Raw genomic sequence first — 22852 nt, 5'->3', positions numbered from 1 at the left:
TGCCACTCAGTCAATCAGTGGTATTTTATGAGTGCTTACTGTGCGCAGAACACTGTACTAAGTGTTGGGGAGAGGACGATACAACTGAATTGATAGACGTCCCATCATCTTCCCTGGCTTAGTATTCCCACCCTGTTGCTCCGATGCTCTGAGTAATGGTGCCATCCTGGAAAGTCTTTCCGGGGTTTAGTTGGGTGGCCCCAAAGAAGCAGCGTGTTTCTAGTGGAAAGCACGAGCCCAAGAGTCAGAGGACCTGGGTTCTAATTTTGAATCCGCCGCTTCCTGCAGCGTGACCTTGGGCAAGTCACTAAACTTGATCTCTGCCTCAGTTTCCTTAACTGTAAAATGGGGATTAAATGCTGGATAATGATATCAATCAGTGATATTTACTCAGTGCTTACTATGTGCAGAACACTGTACTAAGCACTTGGGAGAGTGCAAGACAGCAGAATTAACAGACACATTCCATAACAAGCATATCACTCCTATTACTAATAATAACGATATTTTTTAAAACACTTTGTGCCAAATACTGTATTAAGGCTTGGGTAGATGCAATACAATCAGGTCAGATCCAGCACAGTGTGAGTAGGAAGAAGAGCGGGTATTGAATCCTCATCTGACAGATGAGGAGATTGAGGCCCGGAAAAGTTTAGTGGTTTGGCTCAAGGCCACCCAGCAGACAAATGACAGAGCCGGAATCAGACCCCAAGTCCTCTGCCTCCCAAGCCGTCATAACCACTTCACTCACCACAGAACCGGGGGTCTCATAGACAGAGTAGCCAGTCCTCGGTCGCTAAAATCATTACCGAGCTCTCCTGGGGTTCCACCTACCCCCGCCACTTATATGTTCCTGACTCCGCATGACCTCAGAGAGGCCAGTTATTATCTCTGTGGCAACAGGAAGCTGAGGACTCCCACTTCCCCAGACATCCCAGAAGGACCTCAACACCCCGCCTAGGTCTTATTCCTAGCAGATTGAACAGACTCTCTCTGTCTTCTGAGCGCTTTCAATCTAATGGCAGCCCCTCAGACCTGGGTAGATGCTACTGTAAAAATCTAGACAGGAGGTCCGGCGACACAGAAGTATTGCCCGAATGCATCCATACCCAATATGGTTTTTTTTTTAAATGGTATTTGTTAAGCACTTACTATGTGCCAGGCACTGTTCTAAGTTCCGAGGTAAATACAAGATAATCAGGTTGGACATGGTCCACGTCCCATGTAGGGCTCACAGTCTTAATCCCCATTTTACAGATGAGGTAACTGAGGCGCAGAGAAGTGAAGTGACTTGCCTAAGGTCACACGGAAGACAAGTGGAGGAGCCGGGATTAGAACCCAGGTCCTTCTGACTCCCAGGCTCGTGCCCTAGCCACAAGACCATGCTGTTTCCACGTATTTTGGCCCTAATGTTTGTCTCTCCTTCTAGACTGTGAGCTTCTTGTGAACAGGAAATGTGTTATATCGTACCCTCCTGAGTGCTTAATACAGTGCTCCACACATAGTAAATGCTCAGTAGATACAATTGATCGATGACCTGAATTCTTTGTCAGTTCTTATCCTGCCAAATGAAGGCCAGCAACAGGGCGGTGGCCCAAGGGGTGAGATAACTGGGCTTTCACCGGCTTTGGGACACTTTCATTATTTGGATTTTGTGGTCTATAAGGCAGATGGGATTCTAGGGAAGTGTTTACCTGGATCGGGGGAGAGTGAGCATCCTCAGCTGTCAGTTGGCCCCCAGAATACCTCAGTCAGCAGACCGGGCAGCTGAGGTAGGGGGAGGCCGCTCTCCAGCTGTGGCACAGCGGACACTCCAGGGAGCGACTGCGTTGGCTGGGCAAGGGAGAGGCCAGACTGGCGTGTGGGGGACGGAGTGGAGAATCTGGAAGGGGGCTGAAGGGATGTGGGCCGAGCAGCTGACGGTCCAAGCTGTAGCCTTCCCCCACCCCTCACCTGCCGACCCAGGGAAGTGGCCGGTGTCTGGGGTCGGGGCAGAAAGCATGGAGGGGTTTTGGTCCCTCAGCTCTGCCTGAGCACTGCCTGAGCACTGCTGGGTTGACGTCTGAGCCTTAGTCTTCACTCTGGTGAATATGTTGGGAAAATATTCTGTGAAAGGAAGGAGGAAGAGTTTGGGAAGGGGATTCGTGTAAAGTGAGTGGCTTTGGAGAGGTAGATATGTTCCAGTTTATCCAGCGGATACTTAATATACCGCCCGCTCTGCGTCTGCTCGGCAGTCAATCGATCATATTTATTGAGTGATCACTGGGTACAGAGCATTGTAGTAAGCACTTGGGAGAGTATAATATAACAGTATAACAGAGTTGGTAGACACGCTTCCTGCCCACAAGGAGCTTACAGTCTAGAAGAAGAGACGGAGACATCGATATAAATAAATAATCGATAGGTACATAACTGCTGTAGGGCTGAGGGAGGGGTGAATAAAGGGAGCAGGGTGACACAAGAGAGTGGGAGAGGAGGAAATGAGCTTTTAGCTGCACAAGCTGAGTGCTTAATAAGTAACACCGATCGACTGAACTTAGTATCGTACATCAATCAATCAGTCGCATTTTTTGAACATTCAGTGTAGGCAGAGACCACTGTTCTAAGCGCTTGGGAGAGTACAGTACAGCGGTAGACATGTTCCCTGCCCACAGTGAGCTTACACTCTTTACCTCCTTTCGCTCTCGAGAGCGGGGATGGGTGACTTCTACTCCACTGAACCCTCTCAAGCATTTTGCACAGTTGTCTGTGTACAGGCACACTGTCAATATTGATGATTTATGGACTTCTTGCTAGATTATAAGATCCTTGATGACAGGAATGCCTTTCCTATGTTTTGTGCCCTCTTTCCAAGTCTGGATAGGAATGCATATGAGTAATAAATATTAGAGTTGTGAGAGCTGCAACAGCCAATCCTTTCTGCTTCCAGGGTTTTCCGTTGTTGAATCTTTTGGGTCCTAGCATTCCTGTTCTTTGATTCTTCTTGTTCCCCATTGGAGAAACTGAGGTACAGTGAGGTTAGATGGCTTACCCAAAGTCACATGGATGCCGGTCACCTGAAATGGGATCTCGGAGTGATGATAGTTATGATGATAATAATCGAGGTATTCCTTGAGCACTTTTTGCCAAGCCCTGAACTAAGCACTGGGGTAGATACGAGATAATCGGGGTGGACACGGTCCCTGTTCACTCACTCAATATTCAGTTATATTTATTTATTTTAAAGGTATTTGTTAAGCGCTTACTATGTGCCAGGCGTGGTACTAACTCTGGGGTAGATACAAGCTGATCGGGTTGGACAGAGTTCATGTCCCACTTGGGGCTGACAGTCATAATCCCCATAAATGGGATTCCCCATGTCTACCCCAGTGCTTAGAACAGTGCTCGGCACATAGTAAGCGCTTAACAAATACTAACATTATTATTATTATTATTATAATCCCCATATTACAGATGAGGTAACTGAGGCACAGAGAAGTGAAGTGACTTGCCCAAAGTCATACAGCAGATCAGTGGCCTGAATTAGGACCCAGGTCCTTCTGATTCCCAGGCCTGTGCTTTAACCAAGAGGCCACACTGCTTCCCTTTGAGTGCTTTCTGAGTGCAGACCACTGTAGCAATTTCTTGGGAGAGCATTATGTAGCAGAGTTGGAAGACGTGTTCCCGGCTCACAATGAGTTTATAGTCCAGAGGGATAAAAAATACAGTCCACACAGCAGGGAATGTGTCTGTTTATCGTTATGTTGTACTCTCCCAAGCGTTCGGTTCAGTGCTCTGCACGCAGTCTTGTCTCACGCTGTCGAGTCGTCTCCGACCCGTAGCGACACCGTGGACACATCTCTCCTGGAACGCCCCACCTCCGTCTGCAGTCGTTCGGGTAGTGGATCCATTTTCTTGGCGAAAGTATGGAAGTGGTTTACCGTTGTCTCCTTCAGTGCAGTAACTTGAGTCTCTGCCCTCGCCCCGCTCCGGTCTATTCTTCACTCCGCTGCCCGGCTCATCTTCCCGCAGAAACGATCGGGGCATGTCACTCCCCTTCTTAAACAACTCCAGTGGTCGCCTATCGGCCTCCGCTCCAAACAAAAACTCCTCACTCTAGGCTTCGAGGCTCTCCGTCACCTTGCCCCTTCCTACCTCTCCTCCCTTCTCTCTTTCTACCGCCCACCCGCACGCTCCGCTCCTCCGCCGCCCACCTCCTCGCCGTCCCTCGGTCTCGCCCGTCCCGCCGTCGACCCCCGGGTCGCGTCCTCCCGCGGTCCCGGAACGCCCTCCCTCCTCACCTCCGCCAAACTGATTCTCTTTCCCTCTTCGAAACCCTACTTAAAACTCACCTCCTCCAAGAGGCCTTCCCAGACTGAGCTTCTCTTCTCCCCCTACTCCCTCCGCCACCCCCCCCTTTACCTCTCCGCAGCTAAACCCTCTTTTCCCCCCTTTCCCTCTGCTCCTCCCCCTCTCCCTTCCCATCCCCACGGCACTGTACTCGTCCGCTCGACTGTATATATTTTCCGTTACCCTATTTATTTTGTTAATGAATTGTACGTCGCCTCGATTCTATTTAGTCGCCATCGTTTTTACGAGATGTTCTTCCCCTCGACTCTATTCATCGCCATCGTTCTCGTCTGTCCGTCTCCCCCGATCAGACCGTAAGCCCGTCAGACGGCAGGGACCGTCTCTATCTGTTGCCGACTTGTTCATCCCAAGCGCTTAGTACAGTGCTCTGCACATAGTAAGCGCTCAATAAATACTATTGAATGAATGAATGAATGACTCTCTCCCGTGCCGCCGCTGCCCAGCATAGGTGAATTTTGACTTGTAGCAGAGTGCCTGCCACTCGCTAGCCACTGGCCGAGCTAGGAATGGGGAGGGCTCTGCTTGACTCTCCCTCCCCGTAGTCAAGACTGGTAGAGTAATAGTAGTGTTGGTATTTGTTAAGCGCTTACTGTGTGCAGAGCGCTGTTCTAAGCGCCGGGGTAGACACAGGGGAATCAGGTTGTCCCACGTGGGGCTCACGGTCTTAATCCCCATTTTACAGATGAGGTAACTGAGGCACAGAGAAGTGAAGTGACTTGCCCACAGTCACACAGAGTACTGGAAACTCTCCAGGTGCGACCCTGAGGGGAACCTGCACACAGTAAACGCTCAATAAATACTATTGAATGAATGAATGGTTCGCAGTCTAAGTAGGAGCAGGTGAAATTGGCGGATTGGGGATCAGAATCCGGGTGTTTCGACTTCCAGGCCCGTGCTCTTTCCATTAGGTCACGCCGCTTGGTACCGGGTAGTTCGGTTGAGCCGTTCTAATTTATTCAGTTCTGTCGCCTAGCCGAAGGAACCGGGAACGAGGAGCAACCGTCCTCATGAAAGGTCAGAGTCCACACTGGAGGAGGCTCGAGCAGGGCCGTCCAGAGCTGGGAGTGGGAAACGCAGGGAGCTTCCAGGAGAACCTCCAGGTGATCTGTAAGGAGCAGGGGCTGCGGGTCACCCGGGAAAGGCTACGGTAGGCTGCGGTCTGGGTGAAACACGGGGCTCAGCCGAGGCAGCTGGCTCTCTCCCCCCCCGGGCCACGAGGGTCAGCCCCGCCCAAGCCCAGCAGCTCCCGCTGTCCAGAGGAAGGTCAGCTGCTAAACGGACTCTCCCTTCCTCTCTGCCAGTTCCCTCTTTGGTCCTGGGGACTCCTCCGGGGACTCCTCGCTGCAAGCGGGGAGTCTCGGAGGAGGTTGGAGCGGGGAAGAAGGGCGGCTGCTGGCCAGAGCCGGCGCTCGGGCTCCAAGCTCCGGAGGGGACCTCCCGGGTCCTCCGCGTGGACAGCGGAGGCTGGGGCCTGGGCTCTGGGCTCTTGCACAGGGGAGGGAGCTCCAGAACTGTATTTTCTCTCGAGTGATCGATTCCCAGTGGAGTTCTCGGCTGCTGTCCCTCAGCCTCTTGGGTGCGTGAGTATCGTTTTGTGTCCGTTAAGGCCTTTGGAGAAAACCGTTTGTAGGAGTCATCTGCCCCTATCTATTGGCGCCGAGGTGGTTAGGGCAGGGGAGTGGAACTGGGAGAAACGGCAGGGAAGGCAGCGTGGCCTGTGGGTTCTAATGCCGGCTCTTCCACTCGTCTGTGGCCTTGGGCGAGTCACTTCACTTTTCTGGGCCTCAGTTACCTCATTTGTAAAATGGGGATTGAGAGTGGGGGGGCCTTGTGTGGGAAAGGGACTGTGTCCAACCTGATTAATGTGTATCGACTCCGGTGTTCAGAACAGTGCCTGGCTGATCGAAAATGCCATTTAAAAAAAAAAGGAAAAAGTGGGAGCCTCTGCCACAAGCTCCAACGTGAGATCTTGGGCAAGCCACAAGAAACACCGAGTCCTAGTAGAGAGAGCTCGGGCCCGGGAGTCAGAAAGACATGGGTTCTAATACCGGATATGCCACTCTGCTGTTTGACCTCGAGTAAGTCACTTCACTTCTCTGTGCCTCAGCTATCTCATCTGAAATATGGGGATTGAGAATGTGAGCCCCGTGAGGGATACGGACCGTGTCCAACCTAATTAGCTTGTCTTTACCGTAGCACTCTGTCCAGTTCTTGGCACGTAACACTCAATAAATCCCGTAAGAAACAAAGATGGTGATGAAGAAGATGAGCCCCATGTGGGGCATTGACTGTATCGAACCTGATTGGCTTGTCTCTGCCCCAGCACTTAGTATAGTGCCTAGCACATAGTGAGTGCTCAATAAATACCATAAGAAAAAAATGGTGACTAAGAATGTGAGCTCCGTGTGGGGCATGGACTGTGTCTAACCTGATTAGCTCGTATCTACCCCCGTCGCTTAGTACAGTGCCCGATACATAGTAAGCGCTCAACAAATACCATAAAAAAAGTTATGTCCCTTCTTGGGCCATCTCGTGCTTCTTTGCAAAACATGGTCCCTCTAGCTCCTCCCACTTCCAGGGGACTGCTGGGTGCTTTGAGCCCCTGGAAGGAGGCTGAAGTGTCCCAGATTGGACTGTGGGCCCCAGGGTTAGGCTACCCTTCAGGGACGGGGGGTAGGAAAGAAAGGTGAGGGTCCTGGCCAGTGGGTGGGAAGCTTGGGTGGGGTCCGAGGGGCAGGGTTCCGCTGGTTGTTTCTGAGGAATAAGAGGGAGAACAGAGGTCAGGAAACATTGTGTAAGCTGAGAAGCTCCGGTCTGGCCGCCCGAGGGGAAGGGAAACGAAGAAGTAGACCGAGAGGTACGGATTGTACCCCCCAGACTGACTCGGTGCCTAAAGGTTCGAGCTAAGAAAAGGTTGAGAACGTAAGGCCCCACGAAGGACACGGGAAGCAACGTGGCCTAGTGAAAATTTTGAGCACGGGCCTGGGAGTCAGAGGACCTGGATTCTTATCCCCGATCTGCCGCTTGGGGAAGTCACTTTACTTCTCTGTGCCTCAGTTCCCTCATCTGCAGAACGGGGATTCAGTATACCTCTTCTCCTTCCTTCTGAGACTTGGGAGTGGGGAAAGGCAATTGTTGAAGATGAAGCGTGATCCAGGACAAGACAAGCATGATCCCCCGTGGGATTGTGAGCTCCTCGAGGGCAGGGATCACGTTCATGGACTCTACTGTATTCTTCCAAGCATTCGGTACAGTCCGTCATTCAGGGGTATTCATTGGGCGCCCGTTAAATGCAGAGTACTGTACTAAGCACTTGGCACAGAACAGAGTTGGTAGATACATCCCCTGCCCGCAGCGAGCTTACAGTCTAAAGATGAGTTTTCAATGCTTACAGTGGTCTAATACAGTGCTCTGTACAGCGTAAGCACTCAAAAAATACCACTGATTGATTTATCCAGCTGAATAATTGTGGTGTTTGTTAAGGGTTTATTTTGTGGCAAGCTCTATGGTGGATATCAAAGTGTCTGAGAGAAGCAGCGTGGCCTAGTGGATCCTGCATGGGCCTGGGATTCAGCAGGACCTGGGTTTTGGTTCGGCCACTTGCCTGGTGTGTGACCCGGGGCAAGTCACTTAACTTCTCTGTGCCTCAGTTACCTCACCTGTAAAAGGAATTATGACTGTGAGCCCTATATTGGATGTGGACTGTGTCCAATCTGATCATCTTCCCTCTACCTCAGCTCTTCGTACTGTGCCTGGCACGTAGTAAGCGCTTAACAAATACCATTTTAAAAAAAAAAACCCTCCCACCCCACCAAAAATACCCCCAAACAAACAAACCAACAAAAAAACCAAACTTCTCTGTGTCCAGTTCCCTCATCACTAAAATCAGCGTGGCTCAGTGGAAAGAGCACGGGCTTGGGAGTCTGAGGTCATGGCTTCGAATCCTGGCTCTTCCGCTTGTCAGCTGTGTGACAGTGGGCAAATCACTTAAATTCTCTGTGCCTCAGTTACCTCGTCTGTAAAATGGGGATTAAGACTGTGAGCCTCACGTGGGACAATCTGATTACCCTGTATCTCTCCCAGCACTTAGAACAGTGCTCCGCACATAGTAAGCGCTTAACAAATACCAACACCATTACTATGATTATTAAAATGGACAGAGACAGAGACATGTGGGACAGAGACTGTGTCCAATCTGATCAACTTGTATTTACCGCAGCTCTTGCTTTTGTGCCTGCCACATAGTAAGCACTTAACAATTACCATTAAAAAAGTCTCTGTCCCACACGGGGCTCACAGTCTAAGGAGAAAGGAGAACAGGTATTTGAACCCCATTTTGTATGTGAACCCCACTTCTCTCGGTCCCAGAGAAATGAAGTGACTTGCCCAAGGTCGCCCAGCCAAGTGGCGGAGCCAGGATTCAAATGCAGGTCCTCTGACTCCCAGGCGTGTGCTCTTTTCACCAGGCCTTGGTGCATCTCTCCGGCGGTTAGTCGGGCGATGGGAGATACGCCTGGACAATCCCCTTACCCTCCATTGGCAGGAGAGAAATGTTTCCACACCATTTCCCTCGGCTCCTGCTATCTTCCTACACCTACCTTTTTCCATGCCACAGGCTGAGACCAAGACTTGGTTCATTCTACCCATATGAGTGGGAATGGGAGGGATGTGAGAAGGGAGAGGAGGGAAGGGAGGTTGGATGCAGTGTTGACTTGACCAAGTGTTACTCAACCCTATTAGCCACACAAAATTGCTTTTTTTTTTCATTTTTTTGGATTACCTGTTATTGCCTCCTACTGCCTGTTCAGCACTTCTGTAACGCCTAAACACTTAAGCATTCACGGACTCTCTGATATAAAACCCAGGGAATGGCCATCCTATTTCGACTACCGCATCATCTTCAGCCCAGTCCGAGATACTAGGTTATCTTGTTTTTTTTTTATTAAAAAAATACATGTTAAGCACTTATTAGGTGCCAGGCTCTATACTATGGACCGGAGGAGATACAAACTAATCAGGTGGAACACAGACCCTGTCCCACATGGGGCGCACAGTCTTAATGCCCGTTTTACAGATGAGGTAACTGAGAGAAGCCAAGTGACTTACCCAAGGTTACACAGTAGAGGCGGAGGCTGGATTTGAACCTGGGTCCTTCTGACTTCTAGGCCCATGCTCCACCCGCTACGCTACGCTGATCTTCTCCTCTGGGGAGAATAACCCTGCTGTTCTGGGTGATGCCCCGGCAGCTTTGGACCCTCTCTTCCGGTCCCTCCCGCTTGCATCCCCACTCCGGTCTTCTCTCACCCTGCAGGTCCCTCGCCGTGGTCAGCAATGGGGATCCCGTGGGCCCTTCTTCCGCCGAACAGCGGAGCTCCAGCTGGAAAAGGAAGAGCTCCCGACGAGGTAGGACCAGTGGACCTTTGGCTCCCTTCCTTTGATCTGGCAGGCGGGAGGGGAACCCAACTTAACTGGGAGAATGGAGCTGTCTGGGGAGGGGGGTGCCGAAAACCCAAGGAACCACTGCCTTTTGCTTTATGAACGTTGTTGCGCAGAAGACGGGAGCCGACGTGTTAGGTTTCCCCACCGGTTGCATGGCGCGGTGGAAGGACCCTGGGCCTGGGAGCCAGAACGTCATGGGTTCCAATCCCGGCTCCTCCCCTCGGCTGCTCTTTGATCTTGGGAACTCACTTCACTTTCCTGGGCCTCAGTTCCCTCATCTGTAAATTGGGGATTGAGACTGCGAGCTCCATGTGCGAAAGAGACGGTGTCCAACCTGATTTGCTTATATCTACCCCGGTGCTTAATATAGTGCCTGGCACACGGTAAGCCCGTAATGAAATACCGCAATTATTATTATTATAATTAAGAGAGATTTAGGTGGGCTGGATGGTGGAACTTTTGGGTTGGGGGGGGGGGCTTGTTAAAGGTTAAAATCTGGGTACTGAGGACATTTCTTCCCCAGAGAGTTTTCGGAATAGGCGAGCTGGCTTTCTGGCATCAGTGTGGCTTTGCCTGGAGGAAGGGGAATGGACTAAATGACCCTTAAGAGTCTCTTACTCAGACTCCTACTCAGCGATGGGCCTCCTCCTCCTCTTCCTCTTCAAATCCAGCTTGACATGAAGAGGGCCAAGATTTCATTGCCTCAGATAATCACGATAATAATGATTGTGGTATCTGTTAAGTGCTTATTATGTGTCAGGCACTGAAGTCAGTCAGTAGCTATTGAGTGCTTATGGGGTGCAGAACACTGTACTAAGCACTTGAGAGAGCACAATATAACAGACACATTCCTCGTACGCGAGCTTACATTCTAGAGGACGAACTAAGCACTGGGGTGTATATAAGCAAATCGGGTTGGACACGGTCCCCGTCCCACGTGAGACTCAGTCTCGATCCCTCTTTTACAGGTGAGGTAACCGAGGCACAGAGTAGTTAAGTGACTTGCCCAAGGTCACACAGCAGACAAGTGGCAGAAACAGGATCTGAACTCAGATCCCTTCGACCCCCCCCCCCCCCCCCCCGGACCGTGCTCCCTCTAGTCGGCCAAGCTGCTACAATGCTGCTTAGATGACATTTCCCTGTCTTGTCAGAGGCTTGGAAGCAGCTGGCAACTTCCCAAGCCCTGGAATGCCAACTCCCACATCCATGGGAGGGCAGGGGCCTCGCTTGACCACGGCAGTGCAGATCTGACAGATGGCAGGAGCCTGTCATCCCCTCTCTCTCCCCCGTCAGCGAAACTCCCAGGGGCCTTGCTTGGAGGTCCTGCTTAATGTCACTTCGGCAGCGAGCGGCAGGAAAAGCCCAGAAAGCTGCTCCGGGGATATCGATCTCTTCGAAGCGAGCCGGCTCAGGGGATGGCCAACTCGGGGGCGGGGGGGGGGGGGGGGTGGCGTTGCTCGGAGCCTGCGTGGCGGCGGGGGCTCCTGATGGCTCCCGTACGCAGGCGCCCTCCACGGTCGCCCTGAGCGGCGGTCCGAGGGCCTGGGACCGACTGGCGCGGCGGCTACCGGACCGCCGGATTGGGGCTGGTGGTGGGAGGGAGTCGCAGAGGTGGAGAGCAGGCGGAGGGCTCCTTGGTGGGCGCATCCCTCCCGGGCCCCGGGGGCTATCAGCGGGTCTCATGGCAGATCCGGCGGGCTCCCCGAGAGACTGGGGCTCTGAGCCGGTGGTGGGTGGGGGGCTCTAATCACGGGGAGAGTTGCCAGTTGGTTTAGATCTAGAGTCGGCTTTGAGCATCTCCTCTACCGACAGCCTGAAGTGTCCCCGTGTTTACACTGCTCTCTCTTCGCGCTCCAGTCGATCGTTTCAATTTCCCCGTCCTGGAAGATGTGATTTATGATGACGTCCCGTGTGAGAACCTGGAATCCGCTCAATACGGTACGGCCCCACTGCCGGCTCTGTCGGGCGGGGGTTGGCGGGGGATGGCCGGGGCGAGGGGCTCGTGGGAGATCCTGGTTCTCTCCCCCGCTCAATCTTTCCTCCTCGCTCGAGGATCCTTCCTGTAGCAGGCTTCGCTTAGCTTTTATAAGTGGCTTCCCCTCAGCTTGGCCAAATGAACGACTGGCCTCGCTCTGCCGGTGTCTCGTCTTCCCGCTAAGAAATAGGGGCCTCCGAGACACAGGTACGGAGGGCGAGGCTGGATGGTGGAATGAGAATGGAGTCATGATAATAATAATAATAGAAACAGGAAGATCTCTTCAAACCTGAGAAGCAGAAAGGCAGTGTGGCCTAGTGGAAAAAGCATGGGCCCAGGAGTCAGAGGATCTGGGCTCTAATCTCAGCTCCGCCAACTGCTGCGAGACCTAGGGCAGATCACTCAGATTCTCTGGGCCTCAGTTTCCTCGACTGTTAAATGGGGATTAAAGACCTGTTCTCCCTCCTACTTAGACTGTGAGCCCCATACTGTGCAGGGACCGTGTCTGACCTAATTAACTTGTACCTACCTCAGCATTTAGAACGGTGTTTGTCAGTGCCCTTAAATACCATATTAAAAAACCACAAAAATAAACTCGTCTTCCTGAGAGGGTGATCAGATGGAGGCTTTGCCTGGTCTCCGGCCAATACGGTTCACCTTCAGAGTCCCAGGCTCCCCATCCAGCTAGACCCGAAAGCCTGGATTAGGCCCTCCCTCTCCTCCTCCCCTTTCCCCCTTCCTCTGCTCCATAACCGGCTGTGCCCTAGATGGTTGCGTGGCAAGCGTCGTGGCGTAATGGATAGAGCACGGGCCCGGAAGTCAAAAGGTCGTGGTTTCTAGTATCGGCTCCTCCGCTTGTCTGCTCTGTGACCATGAGGGGGTCACTTCGCTTCTCTGGGCCTCAGTCACCTCACCTAGAAAATGGGGATTGAGACTGTGAGCCCCTTGTGAAACAGGGACTGTGTCCAGCCCAATTTGCTTGTATCCACCCCAGCGCTTAGCACGGTGCCTGGCCCGTGGTATGAGCTTAACAAATACCATAATTTTTTATTAATTATTCATTATTATTCTTCTCTATCTGGTGAAAAAGTTCTTTGGAAAATCCCGGCTACTGGAGATCCTAGTTCCTGGCCAGAACAGATTTCAAGACTCTGTCCTGTTCATTTCTGAGTCCTACGTCCTTGCCGTACCGGATGATCGGCACCCGTTTCGCGCCAGGGACGCCCAAGCGGGATGGTCAGCAGCGGGGCCTGGATGAGAGGGGCCGGGATCCAGAAAGAGCACGGGATTGGGAGTCAGAGGTCTCGGGTTCTAATCCCGGCTCCGCCGCTAGTCAGCTGTGTGACCTTGGGCAAGTCACTTAACTTCTCTGTGCCTCAGTTACCTCATCTGTCAAATGGGGATTAAAACCGTGAGCCCCACATGGGACAAAGTGATCACCTTGTATCCCCCCAGCGCTTAGAACAGTGCTCTGCACATAGTAAGCGCTTAACAAATACCACAATATATATTCTAATTTTGGTTTTGCCACATGCCTGCTGTGGGACCTTGGGCAAGCCACTTCACTTCTGTGAGCCTCAGTGTCCTCATCTGTAAAACAGGGATTGAAGTACACGCCCTCTCTCCCCCACGGACCTGCGAACTCCGTGTGGAAAAGAGACTGTGCCTGAGTTGATTATGTTGTATTTACCCAGTGCGCGATACAGTGCTCGTCCCAAAGACGGGGCATAATGAAAGGCACAATCATAATCGGTCGGCGGTATTTATTGAGCATTTACGGTGCGCAGAGCACTATAGTAAGTGTGTAGGAGAGTACAATAAAACGGAGTTGGTAGTCACGTTCCCACTAATACCTGTTGTTATTATCATTGCCATGGAGACGATTGCAGCCTTGCCAGTTAAAGTTTCCTTTCCAACAGTCGTTTTCCCCAGCTGCTAGTTTACGCTCACGGGGATCCCCTCTCCCCAGAGCCATCACGATGTTTCTCAGCCGTAGATTTGACCCTCAGATGTGGTGTTTTTGCCCTTAAGGCGGCACTGCCTGATGGCTAGAGCAGTGGGCCGAGAGTCAGGAGGTCTGGGATCCCCACCCCTCTCCCCCTCGCCAGCGATGACTGCGTTGCCCCACTGCCGTTAGGCCTGAGCCCATTCATTCTTCATGTTCTGCTCCTAAGAGGGAAAGCATCCATTGGACCCACTCAGAAGGGCGGTGAGAGGCAAAGGGAGGACCTGGTGTCAAGGGTGGGAGTCAGAAGAGCTGCGTATTTTTCTTTTATGGAATTTGTCAAGCACTTGTGAGGTACTAGGCACGGTACTAAGCGCTGGGGGTAGAAACAAGCGAATGAGGTTGGACTCAGTCCTTGTCCCACACAGAGCTCACTATCTTAATCCCTATTCTACAGTTGAGGTAACTGAGGCAGAGAGAATAATAATAATAATAATAATAAATGTTGGTATTTGTATTTGTTAAGCTCTTACTATGTACAGAGCACTGTTCTAAGCGCTGGGGTAGATAGAGGGTGATCAGGTTGTCCCACGTGAGGCTCACAGTCTTAATCCCCATTTTACAGAGGAGGCCCAGAGAAGTGACTTGCCCACAGTCACACAGCTAAGTGGCAGAGCCAGGATTCGAACCCATGACCTCTGACTCCAAAGCCCTTGCTCTTTCCACTGAGCCATGCCGCTTCTCTAATACTAATAATACTAATTATGGCACTTGTTAAGCCCTTACTATGTGCCAAGCACCGTTCTAAATGCTGGGGTAGGTACAAGTTAATCAGGTCGGACCAAGTCCTTGTCCCACGTGAGGCTCACAGTCTTAAGCCCCATTTTACAGTTGAGGTAACGGAGGCGCAGAGAAGTGACGTGATTTGCCCAAGGTCACACAGCATAGAGGAGTGGCAGCGTCAGAATTAGAACCCGGGTCCTTCTGACTCCCACACTGCTGCTCTTTCCACGAGGCCACGCTGCGCAGAGAGACCTCGAGGGAATCATCTAACATCTATCTCTATGTCTTGCTTTCTCTATCTGGAAGATTCTCCTCTACCTATGCCCCCTTGGCTCCCAGGGGTGGGGTAAGAAGGAACGAAGAATATAAAGCTCTGCGCGGCTCTGGGGGAAAGTGGCCACACAGATCTGCGGAACCGAGCTGGTTGTCGTTGGGCTCACCGGCCCGCTGAGCGCCCAGCCCCCAGCTCGCTCGGTCGGGGTGGCCGAGAACCGCCGGCGTTAGAAGATCGGTCCGTCTGCGCGGAAGGTCACGGCCGGTCCACCAGCTGCTCCTTTCCCCGGCGAATTCCCCGGTGTTGTCTTTGGCTTAAAAAGAGCCCCGTGCCCCCCGTCCGCATTTGGAAATTGAATCATGCTAAACTTCAGTTAAAAATTATGGCCAGATTTGTACTGACGCATCCCTTCCTCCCCCAAGGTTTAGAGGGGCGGGGGCGGTAGGGTGGGCCTGCCGTCACGGTGACCCAACTGGGCCTCGCTCGGCTAAATGGGAAGGTGCCGTCTCGGCCAGGCCTTCACAGAGGCGGAAGAGAGGACTCGTGTTTAATCCCCATTTTATAGATGAGGAAACTGAGGCCCCGGTCCCTCGAGGAATAAGGACTCCGGAGGTCCGTTTGTCATCGACCTGCAAAGGGCCGGAGGGGGAGGGCGGGGGTGGTTACCCTGATGATGGTGGAGTTTTCCTTCCAGAGGTACAGGTAGCAGTAAGTCCTGAGACTGGAGGACCAAGAACCAGGCGGAAGGAGCTGTTAAGCACTTACTATATGCCAAGCACTGTACTAAGTGCTGGAGTAGATATGAGCGTGGCTCAGTGGAAAGACCCCGGGCTCGGGAGTCAGAGATCATGGGTTTGAACCCCGACTCTGCCCCTTGTCGGCTGCGTGACTGTCTGCAAGTCACCTCACTTCTCTGTGCCTCAGTTCCCTCGTCTGTAAAATGGGGATGAAGACTGTGAGCCTCACGTGGGACAACCTCATTCCCCTGTATCTACCCCAGCGCTGAGAACAACGCTCTGCACGTAGTACGCGCTCAACAAATACCGACGTTATTATTATTATTATATGAGGTTATCAGGGGGCTCATGGTGTAGGTAGGAGGGGGAACGGGTATTGAATCCCCATTTTGCAGATGAGGGAACTGAGGTACAGAGAAATGAAGCCATTTGCCCAAGGTCACATAGCAGTACATTCATTCATTCATTCGATCGTATTTCTTGAGTGCTTACTGAGTGCAGAGCAGTGTACTAAATGCTTGGAAAGCACAATTCAGGAACAGATAGAGACAGTCCCTGCCTGCAAGGGGCTCACGGTCTAGAAGTGGGGGGACAGACATCAAAACAAGCAAACAGGCATCAATAGCATCAGTGTAAATACATAGACTTATAGATCTATAAATATTAGTGTACATAAATAGAATTATAAATATGTGCATATTTACACAAGTGCTGTGGGGCGGGAAGGGGGGTAGAGGAAAGGGAGCAAGTCGGGGTGATGGGGAGGGGAGGGGGAGCAGAGGAAAAGGGGGGCTTAGTAGTACAAGGTGGAGGCAGGATTAGAACTCAGTTCCTCTGACTCCCAGGTCAGTGCCCTTTTCACTAGGCCATGCCGCTTCACTCTAGTGTCACCGGTTTGCCTGGCACCACCCACGCCCCCTCCGCCCTCCCGACGGTGTTCCCGCCAGGGCACCGAGGGAACGGGCAGGCCGAGGAGCAGCACACTGTGAAGCACTCAAGAAGGTTTTCGGCCTACGGGACCCATTCCCGGCCAAAGTGGCCAGTGCCCGATGCTAACACCAGCCTAAGCCGCCGCCTTGCGGGGCGTGTTCGGATATCGTTCCGGATGCCCGCGGGGCCTGTCCGCCCCGTGGAGTGCCCTCGGTGGTTCTTCAGATGGAAAGGTTCCCCAGTGAGGCACGGCCCCGGCAGGCTGGACCCCAAGCCCCCGGGTCTTTCCCTCTGGACCAACAACAAAACTGGTGATGGTGCCCGTAGTGCCCCGGGGGCTGGCGGCTGGGCGGGAATGGGCACTTTACTTTGGGTGTTTGGGACTTTGAGGAACAGAGTGGTCTAGCGATTAGGGCGAGGGCCTGGGAGTCGGAAGGACCTGGGTTCTAATCCCGCCTCCGCCCCTTGTCTGCTGTGTGATCTCGGGCAAGTCACTTCACTTCTCTGTGCCTCGGTGACCTCATCTGTAAAATGGGGATTAAGACTGCGAGCCCCATGTTGGACATGGAGCGTGTCCAACTTGATTAGCACTCAGAACGGTGCCTGGTACATAGGAAGCCCTAAACGAATAACATAAAAATAAAAAGCTCTGAATTCCCCTCTGTGTCCCCGGGGGGGGGGGGGGGGGCGGGGACGACCGTTCCTTCACTCTCTGTGCCTTAGTTTTCCCCCCGTCTAGGGCTTCCACCTGAGCTTCTCCGCTCCTCTCATCTCGTTTCCTCCCAGGAGTGGTCAGAAGCCAGTTTTAGCGCGCTTAGGACGTCATCCCCATCCATTTAGCCGAACCGCCGGCTCTCCGCTCCTGAGGGGGAGTGGGTCAGAGGGCGGGAGAGGGTTAGAGAAGGGATAGGCGATGGAGAAAAATCCATATATAGAGCTCATTGCTGGGCCCCGGAATGGCTAATCCCTGGCAGGATTGTTTTCGTAACCACTCCCCGGTCTCTCTTTCTTTTTGTCTTCTTCCCCACCCATCTCCCAGGAGTCTGCCCTTCCCGTCAACTCTTTTCTTCCCCTCGGTTCCTCCCCCTCTCTCCGAAAGAGAGAAAATAACCACCAGTCCCGCTCCAGCCAGCGCTTAGTGCCGGGGCAGGAATTGGGGGACATTGTTTTCAAAGGTTTTCTAGTGGGGCTCGGATTCCTTCACGCGTTCTCAGAGGGGCCACCCACGACACAACACTCCCCACGGCCGAGGCACAGCCCGCGCACCCTGGGCACGGCTCAGCCCAAAATGCTGTTTCGCAAACTGGATTTTCGGTCGAGTGCGTGGAGCTCAACTTCGGAGTAGACGTACGTTCGTCTCTGCCGTCTTGTGGAGACTGCCTTTATCCTCACCGCCTCCCCGCACCCCGTTTTCCTGGCACGATTGCCTATCCGGAGGGTTTCCCCCCACCGTTCCCTCCGAGACCCCCTCCCGCGTATTTCCAAAGAAAGCGAGGAAGCGCCGCCGGGCTGTAGGTCCCCGACGCCCTCTTCTGGAAAGCACTACCGGGACCCTTGGGGAAACTAGGGAAGTTTGAGCGCAAAGCCCCCCGTGGAAATGTAGCCAGCCCCTCTTGCTTGTTCAATCAATCAATCGATCCTATCTATTGAGCGCTTGCTGTGTACAGAGCACCGTCCTAATCGCTTTCAAAGTTGTTAGAGAAGGAGCGTGGCCTAGCGGCAAGAGCACGGAAGTCAGAAGTCGTGGGTTCCGATCCCGGCTCCGCCACAGTGTGACGCTGGGCAAGTGACTTAAAGTTCTCTGGGCCTCAGTCAAGCGGGGATTAATAATAATAATAATAATAATGGTGGTATTTGTTAAGCGCTTACTACGTGCAGAGCACTGTTCTAAGCGCTGGGGGAGATACAGGGTCACCGGGTCGTCCCACGTGAGGCTCACAGTTAATCCCCGTTTTACAGATGGGGGAGCTGAGGCACAGAGAAGTGAAGTGACTCGCCCACAGTCACACAGCTGACAAGTGGCAGAGCCCGGAGTCGAACTCATGACCTCTGACTCCCTAGCCCGGGCCCTTTCCACCGAGCCACGCTGCTTCCCCCAGTCCCCCGGGAGTCGAACTCATGACCTCTGACTCCCTAGCCCGGGCTCTTTCCACCCAGCCACGCTGCTTCCCCCAGTCGCCCAGTGTCCCCCAAGTGCGTCGAACAGTGCTTAGCACGTAGTAAGCACTTAACAAATACCACGGTTATTATTTTGTTCCCTATCCACAACGAACCTGTGGTCCAGAGGACTGTACAGAGAAGGCCACGGTATCCATCAAAAAGAGTTCCCCAGGTTGCACCAGTTCCCGCTTCTCTCAAGGCTAATCTAATTCTGCCTGTGATTTCTCAGACAACTCTTTTTTTTTTTTAACCAATGTGCTGCTTCTGAATAATAATAACAACCACCACAATAACTGTGGTATTCGTTAAGCGCTGACTGCATGCTGAGCATTCCAGTAAGCGCTGAGGTAGATTGAAGATAATCAGGTCAGATATAGTCCCTGTCCCACATGGGGCTCAGAGACTAAGGGGGAGGTAGAACGGGTGTTGAACCCCCATTTTACAGGTAAGGAAACTCAGGCCCAGAGAAGGTAAGCGACTTGCCCCAGCTCCCGTTCCAGCCAAGTGGCGGAGCCAGGTCTCCTGACTCCCGGTCCCATGCTATTTCCACTAGGCCTTGCTGCTTCTCTGTGACTTTTTTCCCAAGGCAGGCTTCTGGGTGGTTTCAGTCATTCATCCAATAGTATTTATTGAGCGCTCACTATGTGCAGAGCACCGTACTAAGCGCTCGGAATGGACAGATCGGTAACGGGTGAGACGGTCCCTGCCCTTTGACGGGCTGCGTGGCTCAGTGGAAAGAGCACCGGGCTTTGGAGTCACCGGTCATGGGTCCGAATCCCGGCTCGGCCACTCGTCAGCTCTGTGACTTTGGACAAGTCACTCAACTTCTCGGTGCCTCAGTTCCCTCATCTGTAAAATGGGGATGAAGACCGTGAGCCCCACGTGGGACAACCTGATTCCCCTGTGTCTACCCCAGTGCTTAGAACAGTGCTCGGCACATAGTAAGCGCTTAACAAATACCAACATTATTAGTAGTATTATTATTACAGTCTAATCGGGGGAGACGGACAGACGAGAACAATAGCGATAGATAGAATCGAGGGGACGAACATCTCATTAAAACAATAGCAAATAAATAGAATCAAGGCGATGTGCATTTCATTAACAAAATGAATAGGGTAATGAAAATATATACAGTTGAGCGGACGGGTACAGTGATGAGGGGATGGGAAGGGAGAGGGGGAGGAGCAGAGGGAGATGAGGGGAAAAGAGGATTTAGCTGCGGAGAGGTGAAGGGGGGCGGGAGAGGGAGTTTCTAGACCTTCAAGGGGCAGAGGGGCTCTCTCCCGGACACGTCTTTCTTCCTAGGGCCTCTGCCGAAGACCAGCCTGCTTCTGTTGCCGAGCCTGGACCAGATCCTCGCTTCTGATATCTTTTCTCCCCTCTGGCTGCCCAAAATCTCTTCCCTCTCTGCCGAGGGCACTCACCTGGCCTATATCATCACTCACCCTGGGCCGGAGTCAGTCAGTCGTATTAATTGAGCGCTTACTGTGTGCAGAGCACTGTACTGAGCACTTGGGAGAGTACAATACACTAATATAACAGACATTCCCCGCCCACAGCGAGCCTACAGTCTAGAGGCGGACCGATGTTCCTCTGAATTATGCCGCGGGTGCAAGGGACACCCAAGTTTGGATCTGGGAAAGAGGCTCCCGGTTCCAGGAGTCTAGAAAGGATCCTTGGGCCAGCGATGTCCGTCTCCCTACAGGGTCAGAGAGGAGCCTGATTTACGAGGATGTCCGCCGCGAAGGCGGGGCCCGGGAACCGGAGGACCTAGGCTGGAGCTCCAGCGAGTTCGAGAGCTACAGCGAGGACTCGGGAGAAGAGGCCAAGCCGGAGGTGGAGCCAGCCAAGCACAGGGTGTCCTTCCAGCCCAAGGTAATTGATGGGAGGGTCCGGGGGGCACCGGACGATTGCCGGAATGACGGGGGAGTGGTCGGAGAGAACGGGGGAGGCGGGGAAAGGGATGAGAATAGCTGATGTTCTCCTAGCACCTTTCTTCTGAACGGCTCTCCCTGTGATCTCACTCGTGTATTCTTTCCCGGCGCTTAGAACGGCACTTTGCAGTGGAAAGTAGCTCGGCCTAGTGGAAAGAGCTCAGATCCGAAAGTCGGAGGACCTGGGTTCTAATCTCAGAATCGCCCCTTGCCCGCTGGGTGAGAGGGAGAAAGTCACTTTACACTGTGTGTCAGTTTCCTCATCTGTAGACTGGGGATCAGATCCTGTCCTGTTTAGACTGGGAGCCCCATGTGGATCAGGAACTAGGTCCCACCTGTTTATCTGGAGTCTGTCTTGGCTCTTAGTACAGTGCTTGGTACATAGGCACATAAATACCATTGAAACAAAAAAGAAGTGTTTAATAAATACTATTACTACTATTCACTACTGGATAGGGAAGATGAGAGGTAGCATGGCACAGTAGATAGAGCATGGGCCCAGGGAGCATGGTGGAGTGGATAGAGCGTGGGCCTGGGAGTCAGAAGTCATGGGTTCTAATCCCGGCTCTGCCACTTGTCTGCTGGGTGGCCCTAGGCAAATCACTTCCCTTCTCTGTGCCTCAGTTACCTCATCTGTAAAATGGGGATTGAGACTGTGAGCTCTATGCGAAACGGCGACTGTCTCCAACCCCATTTGCTCGTACCCACCCCAGCAGTTAGTACAGTGTCTGGCACATGGTAAACGCTCAAATACCACACACACACACACACAAAAGGGACCCGGGTTTTAACTCCATCTTCCCTGCCTCGTCCGCTGTGTGACCTTGGGCAAGTCGCTTCACTTCTCTGGGCCTCAGTTACCTCACCTGTGAAATGGAGATTAGGACTGTGAGCCCCATAGGGGACATGGACTGTGTCCAATCCGATTAGCCGGTATCTACCACAGCGCTTAATACAGGGCCTGGCATATAATAAACGCTTAGCAAATACCATTGAAAAAGCATCAGTGTTTCCCCTGTTTTAATGATGGGAAAACCCAGGGCCAGAGAGGTTAAGTGTCTCACCCAGCATCCCACAGTGGCCCAGAGGGGGATCCAGAATTAGAATCTTTGTGTCCAGGGTCAGTGTTCATCCCTCGGGGCCATACTCTCTCTAACACAGCCCCTCCGTGTCTCATTGCTGTACATTTCTGACCAATTATGAAAGAGGAAATGGTTGTACCTGTCTGGGATTTCGATGAGCAACCTTATCTTTAGATTATGTCGGCTGCTCCTGGAGTTGACTGAGAAGACCGCTGTGCGTTTTCCTTCCCTGCGGGTGTTTGCCCTCTCCTCTCGACTGTGAGCCCCACGTGGGACAGGGACTATGTCCAACCTGATTAGCTTGTGCCCTTAGTTCAGTGCTTAACCCATAGTAAGTACTTAACACATGCCATAAAACTAGTACTTACAAATTATTAAGAGGATTGACCTCCATTTAATAATGATAATAACAGCAGCAACAATAATAGTGATCGTGTATCTGTTAAGCGCTTATTATGTGCCAGGCACTGTACTAAGCACCCGGGTGGATACAAGCAAATCGGTTTGGACCCAGTCCCTTTCCCCACATGGGGCCCACAGCCTTAATCGTCAGATTACGGCTGAGGTAACTGAGGCACGTAAGTGTGAAGTGACTTGCGTAAGGCCACACAGCCGACCAGTGGCGGAGCTGGGATTAGAACCCGTGACCTTCTGAATCCCAGGCCCAGGCTCCAGTTGCCTGACGGGTTCTAAGGATCCCAAGGAGGTGATGTTATCCTCCAGGCAGAAGGAGGCCTAACCCTATGACCCTGCAACTGGCCTGATAGCGGGCTCCGTGGAATAATAATAAATAGGATTGATCGATCGATCGGAATTACCCTGGAGCAAAACACGGTCCCGACTCCTGAATCTCAGTCTCTTAAACCGACCTGTCAGAAGCTAGTCCTTTTTTACCTAGTCGGGCTGCCTGGAAGCTGCATCTGTTGGATCAGTAGGTCAGTCAAGGATATCTTTTGAACAATCGCTTATCGTGTGCAGAACACTGTACTAAGCACGCGATGATAAAGAGCAGGAGGTTGGTAAGTAGGGTCTGTTTCGCAGCCCCTTTTGGGAAAGGGTTTTGTCCTCTTGTGGGAGCCGGGTGTTCTAGTAAGAATTTCCATCACAAAAACTTAATTGAACAGACTGTTTTGGTCACTTGCCAGCCTCCATCCCCTCCTGCTTCTCAACGGCTCTGGGTTGTCTGGAAAAGGCTTGCCCGAGGTTTGATTAGTCACTGGGTCAAATGAGATCTGCCATT

General features: G+C 52.4%; 1 protein-coding gene across 6 annotated transcripts in view; it reads left to right on the top strand.

The window, feature by feature from the left end:
* The window catches only part of ARHGEF10L (Rho guanine nucleotide exchange factor 10 like), a 229073-nt gene that overhangs the window by 114494 nt on the left and 91727 nt on the right, over positions 1-22852 (top strand). For all 6 annotated transcript variants that reach the window (XM_039912060.1, XM_029064987.2, XM_029064989.2 and 3 more), the window contains exons 5-7: positions 9662-9753; positions 11647-11727; positions 20302-20471. In XM_039912060.1, the coding sequence (XP_039767994.1) occupies positions 9662-9753; positions 11647-11727; positions 20302-20471 (343 nt within the window). The remainder of the gene's footprint in view (positions 1-9661; positions 9754-11646; positions 11728-20301; positions 20472-22852) is intronic.

Source organism: Ornithorhynchus anatinus, chromosome 5, assembly GCF_004115215.2.
Source record: "Ornithorhynchus anatinus isolate Pmale09 chromosome 5, mOrnAna1.pri.v4, whole genome shotgun sequence".
NCBI lineage: Eukaryota > Metazoa > Chordata > Mammalia > Monotremata > Ornithorhynchidae > Ornithorhynchus > Ornithorhynchus anatinus.
Note: the sequence above shows the minus strand (reverse complement) of the source record. Positions and strands in the feature narration are given on the sequence as shown.